Genomic DNA, 26,914 nt, shown 5'->3' with positions numbered 1-26,914 from the left:
CTCAAGGCTGAAAGAGGATATTTGTGAAACAGTATTAGATGGATTAGGATCTTAAAGATATCCAATATCACCCGGTGGTGTGTAAATATAGCAACCGTGATATATAGAAACAAAATAGTGAGAAAGTGCTCAAGGAAGCGTGAGGGGGAATTAAGACAAGGAGAAACATTCCCATTATTCACGTAAGGGAAAGGATAATATTTTCTCAGGTGTAGCAGCAATGAAGGCACTCGGTGAGAGTATTATTTTGACATGCAAGGACCTTGCCAAATTCAAGGAATAGGCAACCTTAGTGACAATATAGCATTTGTAGATATGTTTATAAGGTCAGGTGCTGTTAGTACATGTTTGCAGGCTTTGAAGGGGGATTAGATATGTCATTCTCACAATTGAGGTGATTTAGTCATGCTTCAGGAGGGCAGGTATAACAAGATGTAACATATATGTTGGGTCAGATATATACCTTAATGTTCAAGGATGCAGCATGGTACATTAGCTTCACATTTCACTGTTCAGGCTCACTGCACAATACATTGGGTCAGACCTCTGCGCCGGAAAAATTAGACAAAAGAAGAGAAAGAAAAAGAAAAAAGAGGAGAAAAAAGGAAAAAAGACGAGAAAAAAAGAGGAGAAAGCAGGGGAGAGAAGAAAAAAGGAGAAGTAAGTATGGATGCCTGTGAAATTATTCAGGTTATGTACTTATAATACGTTGTACTATAAATGGTATTGAGTGCTTAAAAAGGCTATAATTTAGCCCTTGGCATACTTTGAGTTCATTCTCTAGAGAACTTATTATATACTTTCTGGTCTCATAGGGCAAGGCATTTCAGAGCTCTACAGAAAATATGATACATTATTGCGGGTAAGAAGAAAAGTAGCTGATTGGAAGAAATTATGCTCCAAGTTCTCGTTTTTTCTAAACCGTTATTTATACGATACCCTATATCGTAAAGCGGGTCCTTCTCTTTTCGAGTCAGCAATCATGAAGGTCAACATACCGGGAGGATTCCAGACTGTTTAAATCATTATCAATACGAGACCATATATCATAAAAACAGGTCCGTCTCGTTACGAATCAAAAAGACCATTATCAAGGTTCGAGAGACAGCCAGCCTTACGGTCACTTACTTCAGAGTCAGAAAGTCAGAATCTCTGGATAATTCCAGGCGCTTATTCTTCCCACCGAAGTATATCCGCGTTGTGGTCCGCGGCCATCTTTAAAAAGGCTAACGAGGCCGGTCACGTGTCTACGACATTCAGGGAAGGTTCGGCTCGTCATGTGGAGCGCCATCTTAGAATGTGTTATTTTTGTATTGCAATCCCCCCTCATTTGTATGCAGAGCACATCAAGAATTCAATTTATACTTTTAGATTATTGATAAAATATCTATTTATGTTTGTTGAATCCAATATATATCAGAATCTGGTGCAAAAGGAATTTTAACCGTATTTCATGTGTCTATAGCTCTACCATGGACACGTGTTTTCAGGGGTCCGATATGCTCTACTAGAGACGGTCCGTAGACATGGTATGCAGAACCAGATAGATATCTTGCGGTCCAAAGATATCATTCTTATTCAATTTATATATATATAATAGAATTTAGGAGAGCTGCCTTTCAATAAAAATAAAAATTAAAATTAAATTAACTAATGTATCATATTTTCTGTAGAGCTCTGAAATGCCTTGCCCTATGAGACCAGGAAGTATATAATAAGTTCTCTAGAGAATGAACTCAAAGTATGCCAAGGGCTAAATTATAGCCTTTTTAAGCACTCAATACCATTTATAGTACAATGTATTATAAGTACATAACCTGAATAATTTCACAGGCATCCATACTTATTTCTCCTTTTTTCTTCTCTCCCCTACTTTCTCCTCTTTTTTTCTCGTCTTTTTTCCTTTTTTCTCCTCTTTTTTTTCTTTTTCTTTTTCTTTCTCTTCTTTTGTCTAATTTTTCCGGCGCAGAGGTCTGACCCAATGTATTGTGCAGTGACCCTGAATAGTGAAATGTGAAGCTAATGTACCATGCTGCATCCTTGAACATTAAGGTATATATCTGACCCAACATATATGTTACATCTTGTTATACCTGCCCTCCTGAAGCATGACTAAATCACCTCAATTGTGAGAATGACATATCTAATCCCCCTTCAAAGCCTGCAAACATGTACTAACAGCACCTGACCTTATAAACATATCTACAAATGCTATATTGTCACTAAGGTTGCCTATTCCTTGAATTTGACAATGTCCTTGCATGTTAAAATAATACTATCACCCAGTGCCTTCATTACTGCTACACCTGAGAAAATATTATCCTTTCCCTTACGTGAATAATGGGAATGTTTCTCCTTGTCTTTCTTCCCCCTCACGCTTCCTTGAGCACTTTCTCACTATTTTGTTTCTATATATCACGGTTGCTATATTTACACACCACCGGGTGATATTGGATATCTTTAAGATCCTAATCCATCTAATACTGTTTCACAAATATCTTCTTTCAGCCTTGAGAAAGCCCTGGCCCGATACTGAGCCTTAAGGGTGAAACACGTGTCGGCTGTTTACTTCTGCTTTAAATGTGCCTGTTCCCCTTATTTGAAAAAAATAATCCTGAATGATTGGATTATCTGAAACAGAAGTCTTTCGTTTGAACAAATAAAATAATAATTTGGACTTATCAATCTATATTGATTTTCTTGACTTTTAACCTAATTGAGAAGGAGTGAATTGACTCACAACTGAATGCATGTACTTTTTTGAGACCATAGAGGTCCAGTGTCTTGAGTCATCCTCCACAAGGAATAAGTTACATAAAAATTGAGCAATTTTCTCCAGAATTGGGATCCCTGGACCTTGGTATTTCTGCATTACCTCTCTTTTTTATGCCTCTATACTGTATTCCACTTCACTGTACACCATGCCACTATAGGAGACTCCACTCTACACTACTCCACTGTATGGCACTCTACTGTACGTCACTCCACTATAGACCACTCCACTTTACACCACTTCACACTACGCTTTTGCACTCTACACCACTTGACTCTACGCCACTCAACTCTCTGACACTCCAGTCTACCCCACTCCACTCGATGCCACTCCACTCTATGCCACTCAACTCCACTTTGACATTTCATTCTACAACACTCCACTCTACGCTATTCCACAATGTGCTACTCCTCTCTATAATATTATATATATGTCTTTTTGAGAATGATTCTAATGAGTGTTGATGGGTGAACGTGCTGCTGAAGTGCCAACTCTTATGCTTTGGTGTCTTGTTCTATGTGATGAGATCAGAGAAAGTGTCTAATGTGCCAATTTGTTGTGGTGTAAGGTTTACAAGTAACAATCAGAATCATAAAATCTACAATTTACAAGTGAGGTAATGTTTTCCACCCAAAGAAATTACCTAAATTAGATTACAAGATTGTCCCTTTAAAGCACATATGGCCAACAATACTAATCTAACAATCATAGAGTAAGATTTTAAAGAATACCCAGAAGCGAGTAGAGGATCTACCTCAAGAAAATTGCTTTATAGTTGGTACAAAATGCTTGATGTCACAGTACTTTTGGCATACTTCTCTAGTATAAAACTGATATAGGTTTAAGATGCTTACTTTTTGCATGCGATCATTATTGACCCATTATAGATCCAGATATGTAGCGAGTTCCTCTTGGCAAAAAGGCTGTCCCATTCTCACCAGCTGGACAGACTATATCTCATTGACATTCTCTATTTTTTCTCTTTCTCCAGCACTCTCCCCTCTTAATTCTCTTTACTCTTTTGTCTCTGTTCTGAGTCTCGTTTCTTCTTCGTGCCTCCTTTCTCTCACTATTGCTTGCCTTCTCTATCAAGTCTGTCTTGCTAAAACTGTTTATGAATCACTGTTTTCCTTCATTTTCGCCCTCCCCTTTCTTTAGCTTCTGTTTTTACTACTGCTTCTCCCTTTTACAAAGTGGAAAACATATATAAATCATTGCACATGAGTCCCATGGGTGGCTCTGAAGTGGAGCAGGACACTTCTGGCAGGACAGGCTAGCACTCCAGCCAAGACCAACCTGGACCATCAACAGCCCCAGTACTGGACACCTTTCCGGTCCTAAGCATAGAACAGACAGGTGTCCTCCTGAAGAACATCAAATCGGGTTCACCCCTGGATCCTGCCCCCACTAACATTTTACTGCAGGGCGGGTATCCCTTCATCTTCACGATGGCTGACCTTGTCTCGCTATCTCTGAGCACCGTGAGAGTTCCCAAGAAGTGGAAACACGCTATCGTAAAGCCCCTGCTCAAGAAGCCTCATCTTGATCCCACGGTACTTGGAAATTTCCGCCCCATCTCACTGCTACACATTCTGGGTAAAGTAGTGGAGAAACATGTCAACAGTATAATTTCACAATTTCTTGAGGAGAATAACATCTTGCATCAGACTCAGATCGGTTTCCGTCCTGAACACGTGATATATAAAGAACAATGGTTCCCTTGGGTAGAAACAATGCGTATTGCGGTTAGCCGTAGTTACTTCAGCATAACATATGATACATTTCTGAAAGCCAGAACATTTCTTAAGCAAATGGGGGAAGGAACAAGGGTTTTTCATTAATTTATGTATCAGAATTGATAGCATTCGTTATGCGAACCAAATTACATACAACAAAAATACATTGCAGAATTTTTGCACTTCAAAATTCATACAGTGATACACAATGGTGAGATAGTAGTGCTCAGTGGTGATATAGATACACAGTGCAGTGAGGTGGTAGTGGGGGGATGCGGTTTGTTTTGGAGGGCCAAATTCAAGAAGCAGTGACAATTACGTTAAACAAATTGTATAGTTGTTAGCGACTATGTCCTGCAATCTGTGCCAAAATAGATCGTCGACGTTTCAACCCTATGGGCGCTTGGTGGAGTGTCACAAGCGGGTCTTCATCAGGACTGTGGAGGAGGAGAGGCCGCCTATGGGAAGGAGTATTATAATAATGAGTGTTCAAGTTCCCATTGTTCGAAAGTAATTAAATCTAGGAATTGTATTATCGACTCACCCTAGAATTTCAAGGGCGGTCAAGGCAATTGATTGAAGGGGTTGGTTTATTCTAGCACAAATTGTGCAGGAGTTCGGACTGTCAATTGGGTCCTATACTGATGACACAACATTAATAGTCTCAGTGTCTGATGCTACTAACTCCAATCATCTACAGCTAGTTCCATGCATGGAAAAGATAGCAAGTTGGATGGCCAACTGTAGCCTAAAGCTAAACAGCGAGAAAACGGAGCTGATGTTCCTGGGAATCTGCACAGGGCCTTGGAACTGGATCATCTGGCCTGAAAACCCCCCGCTCCTAAGCCCTCCATTAAGAATTTGGGGATGTGGTTGGGCCATAATCTTTCTATGGAAACACAAGCAAAAAAACTCTCCGCTACCTACTGCAGTATTCTACGTATGATCCATAAGATTTTAGACCTCATCCCAGAACAGGCCCAGAGAACAGTGATCCAGGCATTAGTGGTCTCAAGATTGGACTACAGTAACTCCCTGTATCTAGGGGCACCAAATACATAGTAAACAGGCTACAAGATGTCCAAAATGCTGCAGCCAGGATGCCCCTAAAGATACCTAAGCAGGAGTCGGAGAGATCCTCGCTGAAAAAGCTCCACTGGCTACCTATTCATTACAGGGTCAGATTTAAAGCCCTTTCCCTAGCCAATTAAGTTATACATGGCATGGGTCCAGCCCTGTTAAAGTCCTTTGTCTCCCCATATGTCCCAAACAGATCCCTCAGGTCCTCATCTGACTTCCTCATGAACACACTAATGATTAAGAGATCTAGGTGGGGAGGAAGATCTTTTTCTCAATGACCACTGAATTAAGACTTTCAATGGACGAATGTAGTTTCAGGAAACAACTCAAGACCTGGCTCTTCCCATGAGGGTTCCTCCATACCTCCTTGCCTCCTCTCTGCAGTGCTAGGAAGCCCTTGGGCAGCCATGCACTTTATAAATCCCCTAAACCTCTAGGCTGCTGTATTCACCATTCTTCTCTTTCTACCCAACATTCTTAACTGTAGCTCAATATTTATTTATTTTCTGTGCACCTTCCTTCTCTGACTTTTTCTCTCTCCTTTTTCCCCCCTTTTACACTTTATATATGTCCTCCATATTTCTATCTCATTGTTCCTGTAGCCCCCCTTTCTTTCACTTACAATTTTGTTTCTTGCCTTTCTGTTCTTACCCTTGTTCTCTCCTCTCTCCAACATATTCTGTTATCTCTCCTTGTGTGCTCTTTTCTGTATGAATCCTTCTCATATTTCTTTCTCTCCCTCGCCATATTTCTTCACATCCCATCACTTTCCCCACTCCTTTTCCATCTTTCTCTACCTCTTTACATCATTTTTATGTATATTTAACTCTTTCTTCTGTCACCCTCCTCTATCTCTCTTTCTGTTTTTTCTTTCTCCCCTGTACCGCTTTTCTTTTAATCACCTCCATTTTCTAGGCTAATCATTTGAATATACCTTATAGCTGTGCTCTTCTAAACCCTAATTTTCAATGTTCAGCAGTACACCAGAAAAGAATGACTTTACCATGTAAATTTTTTTAATGCGCTTTATCTGATATATTTCAATTCTTATGAAACATTTTCCTTTTTTTTTTTAGGTCCAGCGTTAGCCAACACCTTTTGATTTTACTAAAATGTATACATAAAATACTTACTTGTAGGGGCTTTCAGACATCTCTCTTCAACTATTGGTCTGTTATTTAATTCTAATTTCTTTCGCTCACTATAGCATAGAGCAGTGATACTCAAAGTACGGCCCGGCGGCCACATGCAGCCCTCCTGACCTTTACATGTGGCCCCATGGGAAGCATCAGCACTGAGCTGCTGTTTACTCGACTCAGCACGAACATGAACTTTTTATAAAATATGCAACAAGCACTTATTTAAAGTTTAATAGCAGATAGGGAAATTAAATAACTAGGCCCTTAACTTTAGGAACACCTTGATTTTTAACAGCAAACCTGTAAAAATACAATAGTCTTTTCAAAATTCAAAAAGTGTATTTCATTGGGGGGTGCTAGGTGGCGCGCAACCAAGATGGACGTACACCAGTGGTGCTGTCGCCGGCTGGGCGCTTTAATATGCTATAACACCATCTTGAGTCATCCATCCCCTGACCATATCGGCTGAATTGCAAACCTTCTCGCTTGGGGTTCCGTTGCAGCCTCTTCTCGACCCTCTATCCCGCCAGGAAGCTGTGAACTGCTGGGTGAGATTTTGGCCGGCGCTGCCTGCTACAACGTCTGAAGCGCTAGCCTGGTATTCTTCCTCACTGGAGCCCGCGGCTCCGTAACAACATGCAGGCCGCGACGCTCTCATCTTTAACCTCCTTTGATGCGCGCACCGTGCCCGCTCGCAGTTCCCCGCTGAGCTACGAGGAGCTGCTGAATATACCCCGGCTGGTGACGGATTTGCCGGATCCGAGTGGCCTGCCGGCGATTTACTAGCCCCCTACCACGCAGCAGCCTAACCACGAGCTGGGGTGCCTACGCCCAGCAGTGATCCAGTACCTGCTGCCGCATCTCCATCGCGGGAAGAGATTCTCGCATGGAGGCCCGATCCACAGCGTATGTGACCCCCGCAAAGAGGTGAGGAGTCGGAGGGGGTTTACAGGTGGAAGTGCCCGAACTGCCTACCTGACCTGGCCCGCCAGGCGAACCACGCATATCGCGCTCCCGCCTCCCCCCACCCCCCTCTGGCCCCCTCCCTCCCCCAGCACTTGTAGCCCCCTCCTCCCATCAGGACAGAATTTAAAACTGGCGTGCAACACCCCGGCTCCCCCGCAGGGGAGATTCCACAGAGGGAGGGCCTCACAGATTTAATTGCACAGACCCACTGGGCCGTGGGCACTCTGCGCATTCATAATGGCCTGGACATCCGACTTAGGGCCCAGTTTCAAGCCGCTGCGAGGTACCACGGGGGGCCACTATTCGTACCGGCCCCGCACAGGCATTGCCCTAGCAGCGCTCTGGATACGGGAGGGCCACTACACCAGCTGCTACCAGGGGAGACACGATTTGTGGTGGACCCAGAATCTTCCCCACATCAGCACTTTCATAGGCGCGGAGCCTCCACGACCACCCATCCACGCCGTTACATGTGGCACTGGGGCTGATCTCCTGCTTGCAATTGCCGCGCTGAGGCCTTGTGGTTCCTCACCTGCTGGACCACTTACCTCCAGAGGCTCCAGCCTGAGACACTGCCCCTCACCCTTGCCTACATGATGGGTAGAACTGAAGGGAAGCAAACGAAAATTCCCTTCGACGCACGCAAAACTCCCCGGTCACAAACTGAGGAACACTTCACAACCGAACCATCAGAATGCTAAGAGCGTGAAAACACTGCTGATGACGATGAAAAACGGCCTCAAGTCCATTGACGCAAAAATGTATGCCATGAACATGCGTATGGACTCTGTAGTGCACAAGCTTGAGCAGCATGACCATCGCCTTGAGGAAGCGGAAAACAGAATCTCCGAACTAGAAGATGGCGCCACAAGTGGAAAGAAACAAATTTCGCAGATGGACAGGTTGCTCAAAGTCATAGCGGGAAACAACGAAGACTTCGAGGCACGCTTGAGGAGGAACAATGTTCGCATTATGGGCCTGCCGAATCCGCCAACACTGGGCGTATGGTGGACTTTATAGAGACATTGCTCACCAACTTATTTGGGACCAACGCTTTCTCCAGGCACCTCGTGGTGGAAAGAGCCCACAGGTCCTTGGGTGACCGCCCCCTTCCAGGGGCACCTCCGCGACCAGTAATAGTCAGATTCCTCAGCTACTGGGACAGGGACACAGTACTTCGCCTCGCAAGGGAGAAAAAGAAGGTGGAATATGAAAATACCACCCTGTCATTCTACCCGGATTTTACACAAAATGTGAAGGATGTAAGACGCAAATTCACTAACGTCAAAAAGAAATTCCTAACCCTGAACATACCATACGCAATGCTTTACCCAGCACGACTCCGTATCACACATTCGGGGAAGCAACAAGTGTTCCTGAACCCGCAGCAGGCCGAAGATTACCTCAAAACATGCAGAGCGTCCTCTCCAGCCGCGACCTCCAACAGACACCACTCCGGATCCATGTCCCCATTGTGGACACAAGACTGATCCAGTTTTCCCAAATGGCAGTGCTCTGCACTCAGCCTCAGGTGCCGGAAACTGTGCTCTTTACTGATTCCAGCCATCGATATATCCTTTTCTAATAAAAATGGACTGGACTGAACTGTATCGCCCAGCCCCTGCCATCCCCTCATTACAGGAGCTGGCCCGGCTAGGGCATGGCGGTGGACGGGTGAGATCATGGGAGGGCACAGGCACGTCCCGGGTCCCTACCTGCACCCACACAGGAGTACCCCTTTACTACCGTAACACTTTGTTTTAATTTTGTTTTTTATTGTTGCAATAAGGTGGGAACAAATGCCCGACAAGTTGGGGAAGTCTGAGTGGGTGGGCGGGGGGAGGGTAGTTCGCCTTGCTGTTCTTTATGCCGCAAGTATACTAGTCCGTACTTCACAGTGCTCAGGACCGTACTCACACTTCGGACCCATTATTAGATTCTATACTTGACATCACCAATATGCAATCTAACATACATTGTATGACCTGGAATATCCAGGGCTTAAATACCCCCGCGTAAAAAGCGACACATTTTAGGATACCTGGAGAAGCACCATGTCCAGATCGCTCTCCTTCAGGAGACCCATTACGACCCGTCCACAACTCCCAATTTTGCTGCTAGATGGGCATCCCACTGCTGTTTGCCGTCCTATTCCACCTACTCACAGGGGGTCGCGATCCTTATTAAACGTACTACTACTTTTACATTAAGTGGTACTTCCACGAACCCTCAGGGCCGTTACTGTCTGATGTGGGGACGCTTGGCCTCCCGCGATATCACCATTGTTAACTGCTATGGGCCCAATGTGGACGACCCTACATTTCTCAACTCCCTCTGGGGCAAAATACTTTCCGTAGACTTTACCTATCTCCTCTGGGGTGGAGACTTCAATACAGCCATACTCCCAGCAATGGACAGATCCAACCCCACCGCACTGTATTACTCAGTCATGCAAAGACAACTGGCAGACATTGTAGCAGAGAACTGTCTTCTCGATGCGTGGCGACACATGCACTCAACAGTCAAGGAAGGTAAACATTACTCAGCAGTCCACTCCTCCTGGTCTCGCCTGGACTATTGGTTTGTTTCCATCGGTATGACAGGCTGGATAGATACAGTCACTCATATGGCCAAGACATTCACCGATCACTCCCCAGTGGCAATGGTATTGAAACTCCCTGTAGACCAGAGGTCTTCAAACGTTTGGATGCGGAGACCCCCCTGTCAACATTTTGAAATTCTAAACCTGTAGGCAGGGCTACTGGAATTATGAGGCAGGTGAGGACCAAATTACGCGACAGGTTTGACTAAATTGCGTGGGATGAAAATGTAAATGAGGTTATGTGATGCCGCGTATTTTGGGATAGCATTGCTTCATTATTTTGACATTTTTTACACACAGTAATACTAAGGAAAGATTTCACCCAATCAGTACCCGTTTATAACCAAAATACAGCAATTATCATCAGAAACATTTCTAGTCAACCTTTGTGAAGGGCCTTCCACTCTCCAGGAATACGTGCTGCCACATTAGAAGCTCACCTGGCCCTCGCCGGGAGAAGCAGGGGTCCCTTAAAACCCTGGCGGTTAAGCAGTTTACCCATGCAGCTTTCCTCTCGACCCCTCCCTTCCATCCCTCTCTCCTCTCCTACCCCCGGATCCCTCTCTCACTTTGCAGGCCATTTTCGTTCACCCCTTTTTACAACTTCTGAACTCTCCCCATTCAACCTCTCACTTCACCTTTAATCACCTCTTGCCATTCTGTCTTTTCACTGCCCTCTCGAACAGTCTCTCGCATTTATCTCATGGCCTCTCTGGCCCTGTCACCTCCTGTGCCCCTCAGCACTTCTCATTCACCTCTTCTCTCCATTCAAATTTTTGTCTATTTGTATCTTACACCTCTCCAGTCCCCCCATTCATCTTTCACATCTCCCCTTTGTTCGAACAGAAGCCCCTACCTTTGGCTCACACTCACTTCTTGCGTGTCCACACTTCTCTTCGGCAATTCACATTTCTCCTCATCCCTGACCTCTTCAATCAAATTCTCTCACTCCCTTGCTGTCCTCTCTCATCCTCTCATCTCTCCTCGCCAAGCATACGGGTCAGACCCGTATGCTCCTCTAAGCATGTGCCACTCTGCTTATTGTTCCCTAATTCAAGAAGGCATGAGTTGTCTGTCTCGCTGTTTTGATGCAGGCCGCGCAGTTATGGAACGTGCACCCTCCTTTGCTTCGCTCCACCAAGAATCTATTATTCTTTAGGAAGATATAAAAACCTTTCTCTATGCTCTGTAGGTTACCCCATTTGGCTGGTTCTCCTTCCCCTTCTGTGTGTTTCTCATTTGCCTTCAGGCAGCAGATGGCTATTACCCCCAGGACACCTTTTGGTAACAGTAGCGTACTACAAATGTAAATAATAATAGGCAGAAGCAGGGGAGTCACTAGACCAGAACTTCGGAGGGGGGTGCTAACACTCCCAGATAGGGCTGGTCCTAACACTGGTCGCACACCGTGCAGCAGTGTTTTTTGATGCCCCACCCCCGTTTCCTCCTTCTCCATGAATTCCTTCACTGCCACTCACCAACAATGCACCTCATCTCTCTATAGCACCTTTCTGACAAACATTTCATTTTTTTATAGCGCTACTCGTAGTTTACTCACACTCATTTCTGTGATCTGCATGGTACATGTTCAATGTAGCAGGCACATTAACCCGCTGCACTGTGTGGGTGACAAGAGTACCCATCTGAGTGCGCGATGCAACAGTGTGAGAGTAGGGCAAGAGGAGTGACTGCAGGGTGAGTGAGGTGGCGTATGAATTTACGCGCGGATGCAAGTTCAGACTGGGATGAATGAATGTATGATTACTGATGGGCTTGTTTGAGTGAGTTGCATATTGAGCAGTGGGGGGCCCAGAAAGCTCTGCACAAGGGAATAAAGGCTCTGCCATATTTCATTTAGGTAGAGAGGGGTACTCTTTGATAGTTTACAGTAAACCCCATGGGGGCAGATTTACAAGCTCCTTGCACCACCGTTGCATCGCGTAGTGTGTCGCACAGGCGGACACAACCTGCTGAGTGATATTTACAAGCACACGTAAAGCCACCTTGTGTGGCTTTACCTTTGCTTATAAATATCGCCCCGGTGTTCCTGTGGGTGTTCCCATGCAACACCCATGTCCTCTGATGCATTTCCAGATTTACGAGCAATCGTAAATCTGGAAATGCGTCAGAATGCTACACCACCCTAGGGGTGGCATTGCGAGGTGCAAATGTTTTCATTTCTCCTGGTTTCTTTCCTCTTCCAATGTGTGCTGCATTCTACAGCATGCATTGGAAGAAGAAATCACCTCAATTGATTGTTTTTGTGCTGGAAGGTGCTCCTTCCTGCACAAAACTGGACTACCATCCACTTCAACTAATAATCCGCTTTTTCACAAAGGTTTCATCACAAAGGACCAAAGAAAATTTTACTCTTGAAGGTGCTTGTCGGTAAACACCAATTATCCCACACCTACCACCTCATCTAAAAAGATACTAGTTAAAACTGAAAACGTTGAGGTGCATCGTAACTTCAGTACAATGATGTTGTGAGGTTTTGCCAATGCAAGAGAACATTGGTTCAATTTTTCTAGTAATAAAATAAGATAAGTTTATCTGCAAACTTTCCAAATCTATATTAAAATGGAATATTGACCGTTTTGAACAGAGACATACCTATGATCCTCCAGGATTGCTCAAGCCCTTGCATTTACCAGTGCCCCCCCACTCCTCAGCAGTACATTAAGCCGTTCATGAAAACCAGCTAGAGAATTTTTGATCAAGTTTGATAAAGTTTTTTTCTACTTTGATCATGTTCTACATTTTGCATTCGATGAGAATGTAGGTCTTTTTGTTTATCTCTACACACTACTTCTATCATGGCTCCTTTGTTGAGATGCCACAGTTTGCTGGAAGTTGCAGGTGGTGGGAAGCGTCACTCATTTTTGTGGGGTTAGGACTTATTTTTTATTATCATTTGACTTCGACCGAGATCAAGAGGGAGAAAGGCAGTAAAGAGAGGAGAGTAGGAAGAGACAGATAGGATAACAGTGCTGAGGAGAACGCAGGAATGAAAAGGAGCAACAAGGAGAGAGAGCAAGTGGAGGGGGGAAGGGGTGGAAGAAAGAGGCATGAGGAGGAACGAACATTAGGCAGTCTTTGTATCAAGCAATTCCGGCATTCGGCAACGATGGCGGCTGGCTTCCATTAACAAATGTGGCTTCTGCGCTTATTTTTATTTATTTATTTTTACTCATGCAGCACTGAGTGCCCCTAAATGCCCTCCAGCACATCTAAGTGGTTAAAGGAGTTTGAAATTAGTGTCAAACGTGGGCTCTGCTGAAGCTTTGTCGCAAGGCAGAGGGCTCACAGATGTGACTCTTCTCTTCTGACGCCAATAAATTCAACACATTTTGAAAAACGGTTCATTTAGTCGTGCTTTTGCCTCTGATTGGATTTGGTTGTCTGGTTCAAAGCAAACCGCTCGTCTCCATCCTAATTTCTGCCCATTAGATGTTTTGAAAATAAAGACATTGAAGTTTATGCTGCGTTGTTTTAAATGTGCTTTAGATGGAGGGGTTGTTATTTCTGCGTCGTGTCTGCCATGCTCTGCGCTGTGTGGCTGCTACTGCATGTTCTGCATTAGTTGCAGCTGGTTTGGTCTCTTAGACCAAAGTCCTCTGTCACTCAAGTCGGTGGTTAATATCGTGGGGCACAGGAAATGCATTGTCTCTATCCCTGGGTCTTGAGAGGGGAAGTGAAATTATGGGGTGTCCGTGGAATTGCAATCGGTGGCTGACAATGAAAGAGAGGAGAGGGAAGTATTAGTAGAGGAAACATTTGAAAAACTGCAAATGAATCAAGGATCAAATAAGTATCGGTGAAGAAAACGTAACCAGAGAATATGATAGAAGGATGTAGAGTACGAAACGTCAGGGTAAGTCAAGAATACAAAAAATCAGAGGTGAAGATGGGTACGGCTCATGTGGATTTAGGCAATTAATGGCGCCTCCTTGTAGAAAGCAGAAAAAAAATAAGCCTCTGTAACCAGTTTACAAAGGCATGTAAATATGCAAATGGTCTTTAAAGACCTGTGAAAAACTCTGCGCCGGAGAAAAGACTCCAGACACTGCCCAGCCCCCAGCAGCTCGAGTTGCACTGCAGCACCCGGGCTGAAACACAGGACGGGGAAGAAGGGGGGGCTGAAGCCTTTGGGCTGGGGCAGAAGTGTGACTGGGAAGGCGCGACCCCCCTTTGCATCGCTCTACGGCCCCCCTGGGGGTCGCGCCCCACAGTTTGAAGACCCCTGCTGTAGACCCATCCCCCTACATCAGATGGCAACTCAACCCACTACACCTCTTAGACAAAGTTTTCCGGACTGAACTCGAACTGGAAATTCAAGACTACTTTGAGCGCAATGTTGACTCTGTATCGAGCCTTACCACAGTGTGGGAGGCCTTCAAAGTGACAGTCCGAGGCTCTTGCATTGCTACGGGTGGGGGCATTCTAAAAGATGTTCGTAATGAGCTTAACCGGTTGGCAAAAGACATTAAAACATTGGAATGCCAAATAAGTGACGGGACCGGGGGGGGACACAATCCGATCTCAATTAAGAGATAAGCTCAAGGACTATACTACCAATGCCGAGCGCAAATGTAAATTCTGTGGCAAATACCATGTAGCCCGCACATACGGGGAGGGCAATCGCCCAGGGAAAGTCCTAGCGAATCTGGTCAGACAGCCTAGATTTTCCACTCATGTCACGGAAATCCACGACTCTGAGGGTGAAGTCCATCGACATACTTCAGGGCAACTCCACACCTTCATGACATATTATAAATCTGTCTACACAACACATAGGGGAACGCCACTTGACCTCCCTTCATACTTTGAGGACACAGTCCTCGCGTGGCTAGGTGATACCCAGCGAGAGTTCCTCAGTGCCGAACTAGGACTAGACGAAATCACCACAGCAATTTTGCAAATGAAATCAGGGCTTGCGCCGGGTTCGGACGGACTCCCCATTGAATTTTACAAGAAGACCTTCCAAGTACAACTAGCCCCCATACAAGACAGTCTACTATGAAGCCCTGGAGGAAGGCCGTCTCCCTCCTACCATGCGAGAGGCCCTGATCACGTCTCTCCTAAAACCCGACAAGCCCCCTACTGACCCCTTTCCCTCATAAATTGCGACACCAACATTTTAGCGAAAGTCCTCTCCAACAGACTGGCTTTGTTAATGGAAAGGCTGGTCTTACTGGACCAGTCCGGATTTGTCCCCAACAGAGCGACGTCCCATAACCTCCGGACCTCTTTACAGTTCTACAAGACATTGATCCCGACAGTTCCGCAGTAGCTGTTTTCCTTGACGCCACTAAGGCGTTCGATTCCGTCGAGTGGGACTATCTCCTGGGTACCTTGCGCTACATAGGAATGACCCCGGCGTTTCTCGGGTGGGTAGAACTGCTGTATCAACAGCCCACAGCCACGGTCCTCCTTAATGGCGCACGCTCCCCCATCCTTTTTGCCTTGGCCATAGAGCCTCTTGCAGCGAAAATTAGGCAGCACCACAAGCAAAGAGCTCTGATCTTCCCATCCAGGCAGCTCATAATCTCGCTTTACATGGATGATGTAACTCTCTATATTAAGAACCCACAGGAAAACCTAAACCCTGTACTGCGGGAGGTCACGAAATTTGGAGCCATTTCAGGTATCAACGTCAACTGGTCCAAGTCCGCAGTTTTCCCACTCACTGCCTCAACAAATACGTACCCCCTAGACTACCTCCTTACGTGGCAGACCGAGAAAATTAAATACTTGGTTATCAGAGTTACCAGAAATAGAGAAGAATTAATACGAGCGAATTATGGAGTTGCACTAGACAGAGCCACTGAGTCGATCACGAGATGGTTATCGCTGACCCTCTCCATGGCTGGGAGGATCTCCTTAGTAAAAATGGTACTATTGCCAAAGTTTCTCTATCTTTTTACTAACATACCATACCATCCTGGCAAGCATTTCTTTAGTGCGCTCAGAACACAAACCATACATCTAGTTTGGGGCGGCAAACACGCCCGACTTAGCTTCGATACACTGGTTTTGCCCTTCTCACGAGGGGGATATGAAGTCCCTAACTTTGAACTTTATTATTACTGTGCCCAAGCCCACTTCGCCATATACTGGTTACACCCACCACTCTTTATGCCTCACTTAGCGGTGGAAGAGGGATATATGGCCCCCACTCCTCTTTCGGGTTTCCTGTACACCCCCTGCGGGGAATGAGAGCGCGATCCCACCACAGTGGCCTGCACCATTGCAGCCTGGAAGAAAATCGCCGCCAGGCTCGAAGTGCCTATGCTATACTCTCCTAATGTGCCCCTAGTGTACCACCCTTCTCTTCAAGTCACATATGAAAGACTATGTCGCTCTTTGTTGGAGAAATTACACTTTATTACGTTGAGAGATATGTACACAGGTGGCACATTCCGGTCTAGGGAACAGTTCTTTGGCGCAGACACACCCACGACAATGGATATTTTCATGTACGTAAGACTTAGGCAGAGTGTTAAAGCTACCATGCCTGCATTCTCCCTAGAGCTGCTCACACTGCCCCCGTTGCACGCCCTGCTATGGTCAGTACCCCCTCGGCATGTCACCTCACTCATTTACCGTCACGCACAAATCACACCTACCCCCCAGGCTTTGAAGGCCCGTCATGAGTGGGACACCGACCTAGAGAACCGCATAACAGACGAACAGTAGGAATTCTGCTGCAAGCAAACAGAGGCTATAGCAGCCAACTTCTGGTTGACACTCATTCATTATGAATTCCTGCACAGGCTCTACTACACCCCGGCCAAGCTCCACAAATACAAGCTTAGAGAGGATGATAGATGTGCCAGATGTAGGGGCGAGGGAGCAGATTTTCTCCATCTAGTCTGGCTATGCCCGACCATCCAACAGTACTGGCTACAAGTGTTTGCGGGTATGTCAAAAATGATAGATATGCCTCTACAAGCCTCACCAGACATTGCTCTCCTAGGTTACACGCATAATATAGACACTGTGTATAAAAAGTTCTTAGCCCTAGGCCTCCTGATCGCTAAACGTAGGTTGGCGTGCAGGTGGGGTAGTGGCAGGGCCCCTAAATTTAAAGAATGGATACATGATCTTACAACATGGCAGGAACACTCACTTAACTATGCTGAACTGCTCCCACTTACCTCCAGACCACGAGATATATGGGGCCCCCTCACATCCTACCTCCTCTCGACGGCAGACGATTCCACTACTATCCCAGGGGTGCAAGATGGGGTCGAGGCCCCGGAGGTCCCCCCACCCCGCGGGATGGGAGCGGGACACTACCATTTTCACCTCCGCTTAGCAGCGAGATATAGACATCAGCGGCACTTCACCTCTATAGGCAGCAACAAAGGCCCCTGCAGTAATAGGCTTCTCAGTCCCTGCCTAACCCCACTGAGTTCCGAGATCCCTGAAGGTACTCCGGTCTCCAACTGTTATTCTTTGTATGCACTGTATTTGCTTTTTAATGTAAATGTGGGCAATGCAGTCCAGAGCATGGTTATTCGGACTTACAATGGCATGCAAGGTGGGGAGGGAGTTTATTTTAGTTCCTTAAACAGAAATGTACCTTACATACAACACCAGTATCTATGACTATTATTGAATGCATATCTTTATCTCATTGAGCTGTATCATTTACAATAAAGCTTTAATATAAAAAATGTAAAAATAATTTAAAAAACTTTTATTTCATTGACCTGTAGAACCATTTCACTTTAGTAAATTAAATTATAGCAGTGCATTCAGAAGTTTTTTTCTTAAAGTGATGGTTTTCAAACATGAATTTAGAAATATTCATCCGTCCCCCCTCCCATCTGGACAACAATGCCATTAGTGATTACATCCAAGCATAGGAAATGGTTTTGAACAGTATGCATCCTGAAGTTGTGTATTTTGACTTCCTCTTATATGTGACAATGAAGAAAATGAGGTAAATTGAATTAAACATTTGCCTAAGGTCACACAATTTGGTCACGTGGAGAAGCCACTGGTTTCACATTACGCAGTTGAGTTTAGCCACTAAATATACATGCTTTGATTCCAATACACCCCCTGCTGACATCAGTGCCGCCCTCAGTCACACCAAAGACCAAACTTTGTGGCCCCCAGGAAAATGTTTGTGAGTACCCATGGCATAGAGCATGAACAATGGGTCAGCCCACTTAAGCCATTGCCTAACTTCACTGTGTGCATCGGCATTGTGCTCTATCAAGGTTGTTCCATTCAGTGCTAGTAATTGCTATGGTGATGTGTTGTATTGAGACGCAAAAAGATTAGCTGTTAACCAATTTTGTTAATATATATATTTATGATTCTCCAGCACCTACCCCAACAAAATGTTTCACAAAAAAGTGACAAGACAAAACAAGCATTTACAAAGTCAAAAGTCTGGTGTCCAACGCCAGACCTATTCGCTTTGCCAATGGTTGTTATGTCTCGTACTTTGTTCCTGTTACAATTTCAACTTTCAAAGACACATGTTTTTTTATTGCACAATTATGGTGATTTGTGCTTTATGTAGCACTTGCTTTAGTAGATTTCTGCCATCCGTTCATTGATGCATGTTTAATAAATTGAAGAAACATGATAGGCTGTGAATCCCCTGCTGAAATTAATAATTGTGCCATATAGGGTAGACACAGATTTCTGCAAAAGTCACTAGTGGACCATATACCCATATTAGAACTTGACACACTTTGTGTTACATAGACCAACTCTTATGAAATTCACAAATGTTGTGTTTTAGCAAATGTTGCAAAATTTCTTGGCATTTCATGAGGGCAAATTTGTTTTTAATTTGTGCCCACGGGACACTAGTCTGAGCATAAAATGTCTTACAGGGAGAGCAAAACCACAGTAGAGGTACATTTTTCTTCAAACCAACCTCCTACTGGTTTCTCGTGGCCTCACGTCCAATTTTTACTCGGGATACAGGCCATCTATTTGCAAACTTGACACCTATATGCACACATTACTTACATTTTGAAGCAAAAATGCGATTGTGGGCACTCCTAACCTATATGTAACATCATACTATGACTATCATATACAACCCAATGCCACAATGTAAAATATATTTTGTACAGTTCAAGTCAAAATAGTGCTGCAAGTTATGATTCTCCTTCTCCTTGCATAACTAAATAACACACACAGACTACTATTAAGCTTTTTTTTCTAATGTGACAGGCACTGTTCTTTGTCTTTGGAAAGCAAACCTCTTTCCAGAATATCATAGCTCGCTTTGCTATGTCATGTATTAGTAACTTCCTTTTTCTGCTTTTGTTTTAATGGGCGCATGCAAGCGACGAAACACAGGTCAGACCCTGGATGGTTAAATCTGCTGTTTGTTCTAAATTTGTGGTCTCTTCTATTTTAAACCAAGACGCCAGAACACATTATGTCACCCACATGGCTGTTTATTATTAAGAAAGTGAAAGCATGTGAAGCAATGAACCAAAAAAAAAAACTAACCGGAGGCCAGTAAAATTATAAATGGCTCTCCGTCTTCAAGCAAGATGAGTGACCTTTGGTCCGTCTGTTGTAGTCCAGTTGGCCCCTCTTACGGCAGCTGACAGGGGCTGGAGCCCTTTCAACCCAATGGGTTTTGCGCCCCTGTACTTATTCCGATATGCTTGGTTCCTTTCAATTGAGTGCATCAATCCTGCACTGCTGTCCCATTATGCAGACGCTTACAGAGGTCTCATAAAATACCTTACACGTTTTCAAAGCTTTTAAAATGCTTCTATGACTCACAAGGTGAACTGGTATTTCATTATTTTGACAGTCATACTAGCATGTCCCTCTTCCGCAATGAAACGGTGTTCTGTTTTTTAAAGTACCTTAGACTTGGTAGTATGGGAAGTTTAATGCAAAAGACGCCTGCGATGTGCACATCAGGGGCTGGAATGCTATAGAGAGGGCAAAGTCTTCATGCCTCTCTCTGCATATCAAACAAAGTAGGTTTTTAAGAGGCGCATACAATACAAGATAAATACATAAACATTTTTTTCTCTGCTCCTAAATCTATATTGCACAATTAAAGAGACTAAGTTAAATAGCAACCCGTACTCCTTTTGTTCAATGTTCTATTCAGTTTAATCCTTTTTAGGGTGCAATCCTGGAGAGTGCCCTGTCCCTTGGCACCGAAAAATGTAACAAAACGTGCAAAATGCCGCTCTCGGCGCCGAGAGCGGCATTTTGCACGTTTTTTGTGTATTGCACTTTGATTTATAATCAAGTCACAACATGAGTTTATTGTGAGTTTTTCTTTTATCAAGGGGGGTAGTATTTGCTTTATGAACAGATGGGACGTTATTTATTCTGACATGACATTCATCATAGTGTTTCCTTGACTGAACCGGTTTGTGTTATTGTTAATGGTTTAAAACTACTTGAATCGGGCCTTCTTGAGGCTTTTCTGATATGTGGTCCTTTCCATGTTTTACAGTTACCCCTGACGAAGGGCGGAAAGCCCGAAATGCATTGGGTTAAATCTCATCATGACTATTGGCTATATTGGATTCTTTCGACATGCTGTAATTAAGGCCTCTGAGCATACATAATACATGCACTTGAAAATCGAAATGATCAATTTCATAAGCCAAAAGATTCGAATAAAATGTGTCTAAAATGAACGAACTTTGGTTGAACGATGATTTTCTCATCTAGAATGCAGGTGTCGCATCCTGGGACTGAAACACAGTTGTGCATCAGCATTACGTTACAATTAAAGAGACAACATAGTATTTTCCCCTCTAAAAACAAAGAAAAATGGGCCTTTGGATTTACTTCTAACAAACAAAATGTAATGAAAATGCATTGAGGGCTAGTCACATTACTTCTGTGCCCTCGTCACCATTAAAACAAAGAGGGAAACTGCATTTTGAGCACAGTACAAAGAAACGCCCTGCAAAAAGCTGTCTGCAAAGTTTTGAAAGAACAACCTGCAGCGTTCTCAGGACAGGAGCGAAGAGAGCCCTGGATTAGCAGCACAAAGGTTTCTAAGCCACCCACCTGACGAGGTGTTCACATATGTACATACCAACCTACAAACCAACCCATAAACGTGCTTTACAAGTTTCAATGTTATTAATTGTAATTGTCATTTGTAAAAAAAAATTCCAAAAAAACGTAACTAATTAAACATAATATAGTTTCCGGAATATAGGCCACAAGTGTCCAGAGGAAAAAACTGAAGTACAAACTAAGAAATAATTTTAAAAGTGCTTATTCTATTTAAAGTATGTCATTCAACAGGATACATCAAATGGTGAGAAAAGGATAAATAAAGATTAATGAAACCTCTTTCTGGGACATTTTGTCCGATGCAATAGTACTAAAGTGACCTCATACACATATTGTTCCCGTTTTAGCACTAGAATTGATAAGTAAAAATGTCGCTTATTTCTCCATTACCACTGAAAACTACAATCAGGTTTTACTAGGTTGTTTCTGCTAATTTATGAACAATTACTAATATCATGTGCATAGTGGATATTAGTGCTGTTTGTGTGTGTTATTACCTATTTCATTGCAAAGAAGCATTAATCAGCTGTAAATAAAAAACAAGCACTGGCAAATCTAATTGGTCCCTCTTTTGGGACCTGTTGGATTTCATCCATGCTGCACATCATCCTTGATGCTGTGCAGCATGACTAAAGTTTTTTTTTAAACAACCTCTTGACGTGCACCTGTGCATCATTTTGTAGTCACGTGCATCACACATGCCTGACTACAAAATGGTGCAGGATTTTAAAATTAGTTATGGTATAGCGATCCAAGAAAGATCAGTAACTAAAAAGAAAGATGCCAGGGAAGAGCGCCAAATCAAAACAGGGATGAGCGTGGACTGGGAAGCAAAACGGGGGATGCTGGTCATGCGAATGCAACACTGGGGACAGAAACAACACTGGAGGGACAGAAGCGCACAAGTGCAGACAAACCAGCATGGAGCAAGCACAGAAGCACGGTGAAGCACATGACAAGACAGAGCATCACAGAGGTGTGGAAGCAACAAGGGGAATGGAAACAACATGGGAGGGGCAGATAAGCACATGAATCATATGGTGGAATAGGTGCTCCTAGACAGTCACAATGGATCTATGCTATGCAGCCACATCTTCCCTTGTCTTTGTTTGTCATCCGGATTTTGTATTTACAATGGAAGAAGTTGCCCATATCTGGGGTGGAGGAGTAACTGAACTGAAAGACAGATATGTTAATGGCGGTCACAGTTAGTCTTAACTGCTCCATAGAGCATCAATAAAAACACACAGTAAGGCATTAGATGGGAAAGGTGATGATACTTAGTCATTAGGGAAGTAAATAGAAGGAGGAACATGAAGTAGAGGAATAGTAGCAGGGTGGTAGGATAATTCATCACATATTTGTGAGCAGGTGGGCTTGAGAGCCTGGTTATGGAAAGGTCACTTGAGAGTGCTTTGATGTTGTTAAATATATTAATATTAAACCATTATCATGCCATTGCAATAGATGTTGATGGTGGTTGTTGAATTATGAGAGTTAGAGGAAGGTATAAGCTTCTGTCCATCAGCATGAGGGGTGGGGGGCAGATCATATGGAAAGACCTTATTTTTCCAAGCATTGGTGTCTGTGATGCAGAAAAGGAGGTTGGTAGTGATAATCTCATTTTAGGGCCTGATTATGAGTTGCACACAGTGCTTAATTTGAGCTGATGGTTGCCAGTGGGAGTCACTGATACTCATTTTTGGCACTTATTTTTCCACATCAGACATTAATTTATAGCAAGAGGGGGAAAAACAAACAAAGCAGAAAGACGGAGAAAGAGAAAGACAAATAAACCATGACAAGAGAGTTTCTAGTATTGGATTAAAGAGACATGAGGTAGATTTTAGAGGACGCAGCCTTTGTAATTGTGCAAAGACATTTAATTGCTACATTCGCAGGTTCATGAGCAGAGCTCTGGGCACCAGCACTTATTCTTTTACAAAGGAAGCACTGGTTACACAGTAATGGTGGGGTGTTAAATCCACATGTAACACCACTCCAGTAATGCACAATTATTAGTTGGAATCCTTGGACTGGGAAATACCATGTGGAACCAAATGTACCATTGTAAACCCACATGGAAATCCTATTTCTGGAGGGTTTATTGCATACATTTACCACCTGCTCTGAGTAAGAGGTACATAAATGCAGGGGCTTCTGTATGGGGTGAGGTTGGAACGAGGAGGGTGTGGAGAGTAGAGGGATGTTAAGACAAGCTCTGATGGGTGAGCATTTAGTACTGACCCTGCATGAAAAACAATCGGGGACGTAGCTTGGCTGCTGCAGCCAAAGCCTTGAGTGATTTTTTTCTTGTGGAATTACTACCCACTAAAATGTGTAGATGGTGGTTCTTTCTGATTGAGGTATTCGAACTCTAGTTCGCTTAAGAATCCTTCCTCTTATCCTTATCTTTATGTACTTTGGGAAGTGTGTAGATGGTGGTTCTTTCTGATTGAGGTATTCGAAGTCTAGTTCGCTTAAGAATCCTTCCTCTAATCCCTTTGTGGTTAGTTGGTGTATGAGTCTCGTGACCTCCTTGGTTAGGTCACCAGGTATTCTGTAGTTTTCAGCTACTTGTAGCTGAGTCTGTATTTCATTGACATAGTTCTCTCTATTTTGGCTGACAATAGAGCCACCCTTGTCCGCTAGCTTGATCACTACTTCTTCGTTTTGTCTTAGTGTTTCTAAGCTCATCCTCTCATCTTTGCTGATGTTGTGTTTAATGCATTTCTTTTTATTGTTCAAATTTAGTACATCACACATTACCACTAATCCTAACATGATTATTCGAAATACATGAGGTCTAAACAATACTCATCTCTTCCCTTCTATGCAGGCTATACATAGGTTATTTAGTTTTAGTCCTGAAGAAGACCCGCGTTTGATGCTTACATGTGGCACGAATACACAGGGGTCAAAACATTGACGTATAATTAGAAGCACGGAATTCCATTTTGACCACTTCAAATTGATTATGATTAATTCTAGGTCATCATGAGAATAACTACATATGTTTTTTTACTCTGTACCTGAATGTTATTGTCGTTTATGTATATAGTCCTTTCTGTGCCCAATGAATTGTTGCGATTTATGTAAATTACGCACTTTATTTCACCTTGTCTCACCGTTGCACTTGTTAACCATGTGTATATGACCTGCGTTTCATTCTTTGATACAAGATTCTTTCTGCCTAAATATTGAATAAATTACAGAATAACACAATTAGTTTGTGCCATTTGACTTGTAGAATGTGTTTAGATTGAGATGTATAGCATTCATTGGTATCCCAAACGTAGAGGGGATTAAACTTTGAAGTAATTTAGCTTTGGATAAGTGTGTTATGGCAGAACCACTATTCGTTTCATGTAATTGTCCCCAGGTTCTGCACTTTAATGGGTATCCCCATTGATGAATACTGATTGTTTCAATGACAGCCAGAGATTATTACCCTTGTCATGGGAGCACTGCACCCCATTCACATGACACCGGTACAGGAGGTCTTTCTTGATGTGTAGGGTGGCCCAGCACTCAGCTGTCACTCCACTCTAGCAATGTACTTCACTCTAGACTACACCACCTCACTATACGACACTCTATGCCACTCTATGAAATCCACGCTATGACACTATACTCTATGCCACTCTAAGACACTCCATTCTACACCACTCTATGCCACTCTACAACACTTTAGGCCACCTCATTGTTCTATACTCTGTCACTTTATTCCACTCCACTCTACACCACTCCACTCTATGACACTCTATGACATCTACTCTACTATACGCCACTTTATTACACTCTATGCCACTACACTCTACGACACTTCACTTCACTCTACTACCCTCCACTCTACTCCAGACGCACTCCAATCTATGGCACTCCACTCTGACACTCCACTCTATGCCACAATATGACACTGCACTTTACAACACTATGCTAATGCATGCCACTCTGATACTCCGCTCTACTACACTCCAGAACACTTTACTACACACAGCAACACTCCATGCTATGCCACTCCACTCTACTCCACTGCACCACTTTCCTCGACTTTACACTGCTCTACGACACTCCTCTGTGCCCCTCCATGTCACCCCACTCAACTCCACTCTATACTACACCACTCTGTCACTTAACTCTAGGTCTTTCTGCTCCACTCTGTGCCAAGCCACTGTGTGACGTTACTTCACTCTATTTTTTTATTTGTAAAGCACAACATTCATCCTATAGGGATATCACGGCGCTAATGTAGCGGGAGGGTGGTGGTTAGGGCTGGGGCTGTTAACGCTCAACTCTTTATAACTCTATGCCTCTCTACGACACTCTATGAAACTCTACAACACTTTACTCCACTCTACACCACTCCACTCCACTCTAGGACATATTACTCGACGCCCCTCCACTCTACACCCCTCCACTCTAGGCCCCTCTGCTCAACAACCCTCCACTCTATGCCACTCCACACCACACCATGACACTACACCACTCTACGCCCTTCCACTCTACAACACTCCATGACACTCTATTCCAATCTACACCCCTCCACTCTGCGACCTTCCACTCTACACTAGGGGTGGGCGGTGAACTCTGCTCCGCAGTCAGAGATTTCTCACTCCGCTTGGAGCATGAAGTTCGGTTAAAAAAAACTCTGCTTCCCGTGTTGCAGAGTTTACAATCGCTGCCACGGACTCACCCCTGCATGAGATCAATGTCACTATGGCCTCCTCTCTAACGACCAGGGGCACCCACAGCATCTTCTCTAGAAAGTAGGGAGTCCCAGCACTACATCCCCCAAAGCCCTGGGTTCCAGAACCCTAGCTCAACATTTGGAGCCCCAACACCAATCGCCCCCCAAATTCGAATATAGGCGAGAGATCCAGCGAGGTGCTTGCTGTCTTCCTTCAATACTGGACCGAGACGATGCCTTGCCTGGAGTGGTAGCATTGGCGGCACCCGGTTAAAACTATTGGTGTCAGTACTTGTCCCCATTCCCTGCTTCACTCCAAACACCAAAGAGCAAACCTACCCTTCACACATACTCTTGCTATACTAGAGCACAAAGGTGCCTGCCCTTCGCCTCGCCCCTTTAAGCCCAGTGATCTTAGACATGGCTTCCCTACTTTCACAGTTTTCCTAGTGCCCCTTCCAACAAGCTCCCTTGCAACAGTTCTTTCTTTCTCGCCATTACTACATAACAAAAACTATAATGTGAGCATTTTTACCTAAAAGCGGCAAATCAGCTTCTAGTTTCACACCAACCAAAACTGCATAGAGCACGAGTCCTTGCGTCCCGAATCACTGGTTGCAAAATGCGACCAAAGAACACTGCTCTGCAGTTGGAAAAATAATAATAGTCAAGGGGGCAGCCTTTTTGTACTAGTCAATTCTGGCAGTGAATATCGGAAACACAATAGTTAAACCGTACGTAGGTTACCAATAAGGCATTTACGCCGCGCCATTAGCAATCTGCTTGTCATAACATGGTATTGTCTTGAAAATTTAACAGAGTAGAGCAGGTGATTGTCAGGGGAAATATGATCTTGTGTTAGTGTGTTGATCCCATTAGAGG

At 44.0% G+C, this 26,914-nt stretch overlaps 1 protein-coding gene across 3 annotated transcripts in view; it reads left to right on the top strand.

Moving 5' to 3' along the window:
- Positions 1-26,914, top strand: part of LOC146869958 (charged multivesicular body protein 4a-like) — a 410,915-nt gene that overhangs the window by 174,145 nt on the left and 209,856 nt on the right. Inside the window, exon 6 of one of the 3 annotated variants that reach the window (XM_085624111.1) lies at positions 20,765-24,567. The exons of the other annotated variants lie outside the window; for them this stretch is intronic. Within the exon in view, the coding sequence (XP_085480237.1) occupies positions 20,765-20,808 (44 nt within the window). The 3' untranslated portion in view covers positions 20,809-24,567. Of the gene's footprint in view, positions 1-20,764; positions 24,568-26,914 lie in introns of those variants that run through there. 3 annotated transcript variants of the gene reach the window in all.

The sequence above is a fragment of the Triturus cristatus genome, chromosome 1_1, assembly GCF_964204655.1.
Source record: "Triturus cristatus chromosome 1_1, aTriCri1.1, whole genome shotgun sequence".
In the NCBI taxonomy this organism is placed as follows: domain Eukaryota; kingdom Metazoa; phylum Chordata; class Amphibia; order Caudata; family Salamandridae; genus Triturus; species Triturus cristatus.
This window is presented reverse-complemented; position numbering and strand designations above follow the sequence as displayed.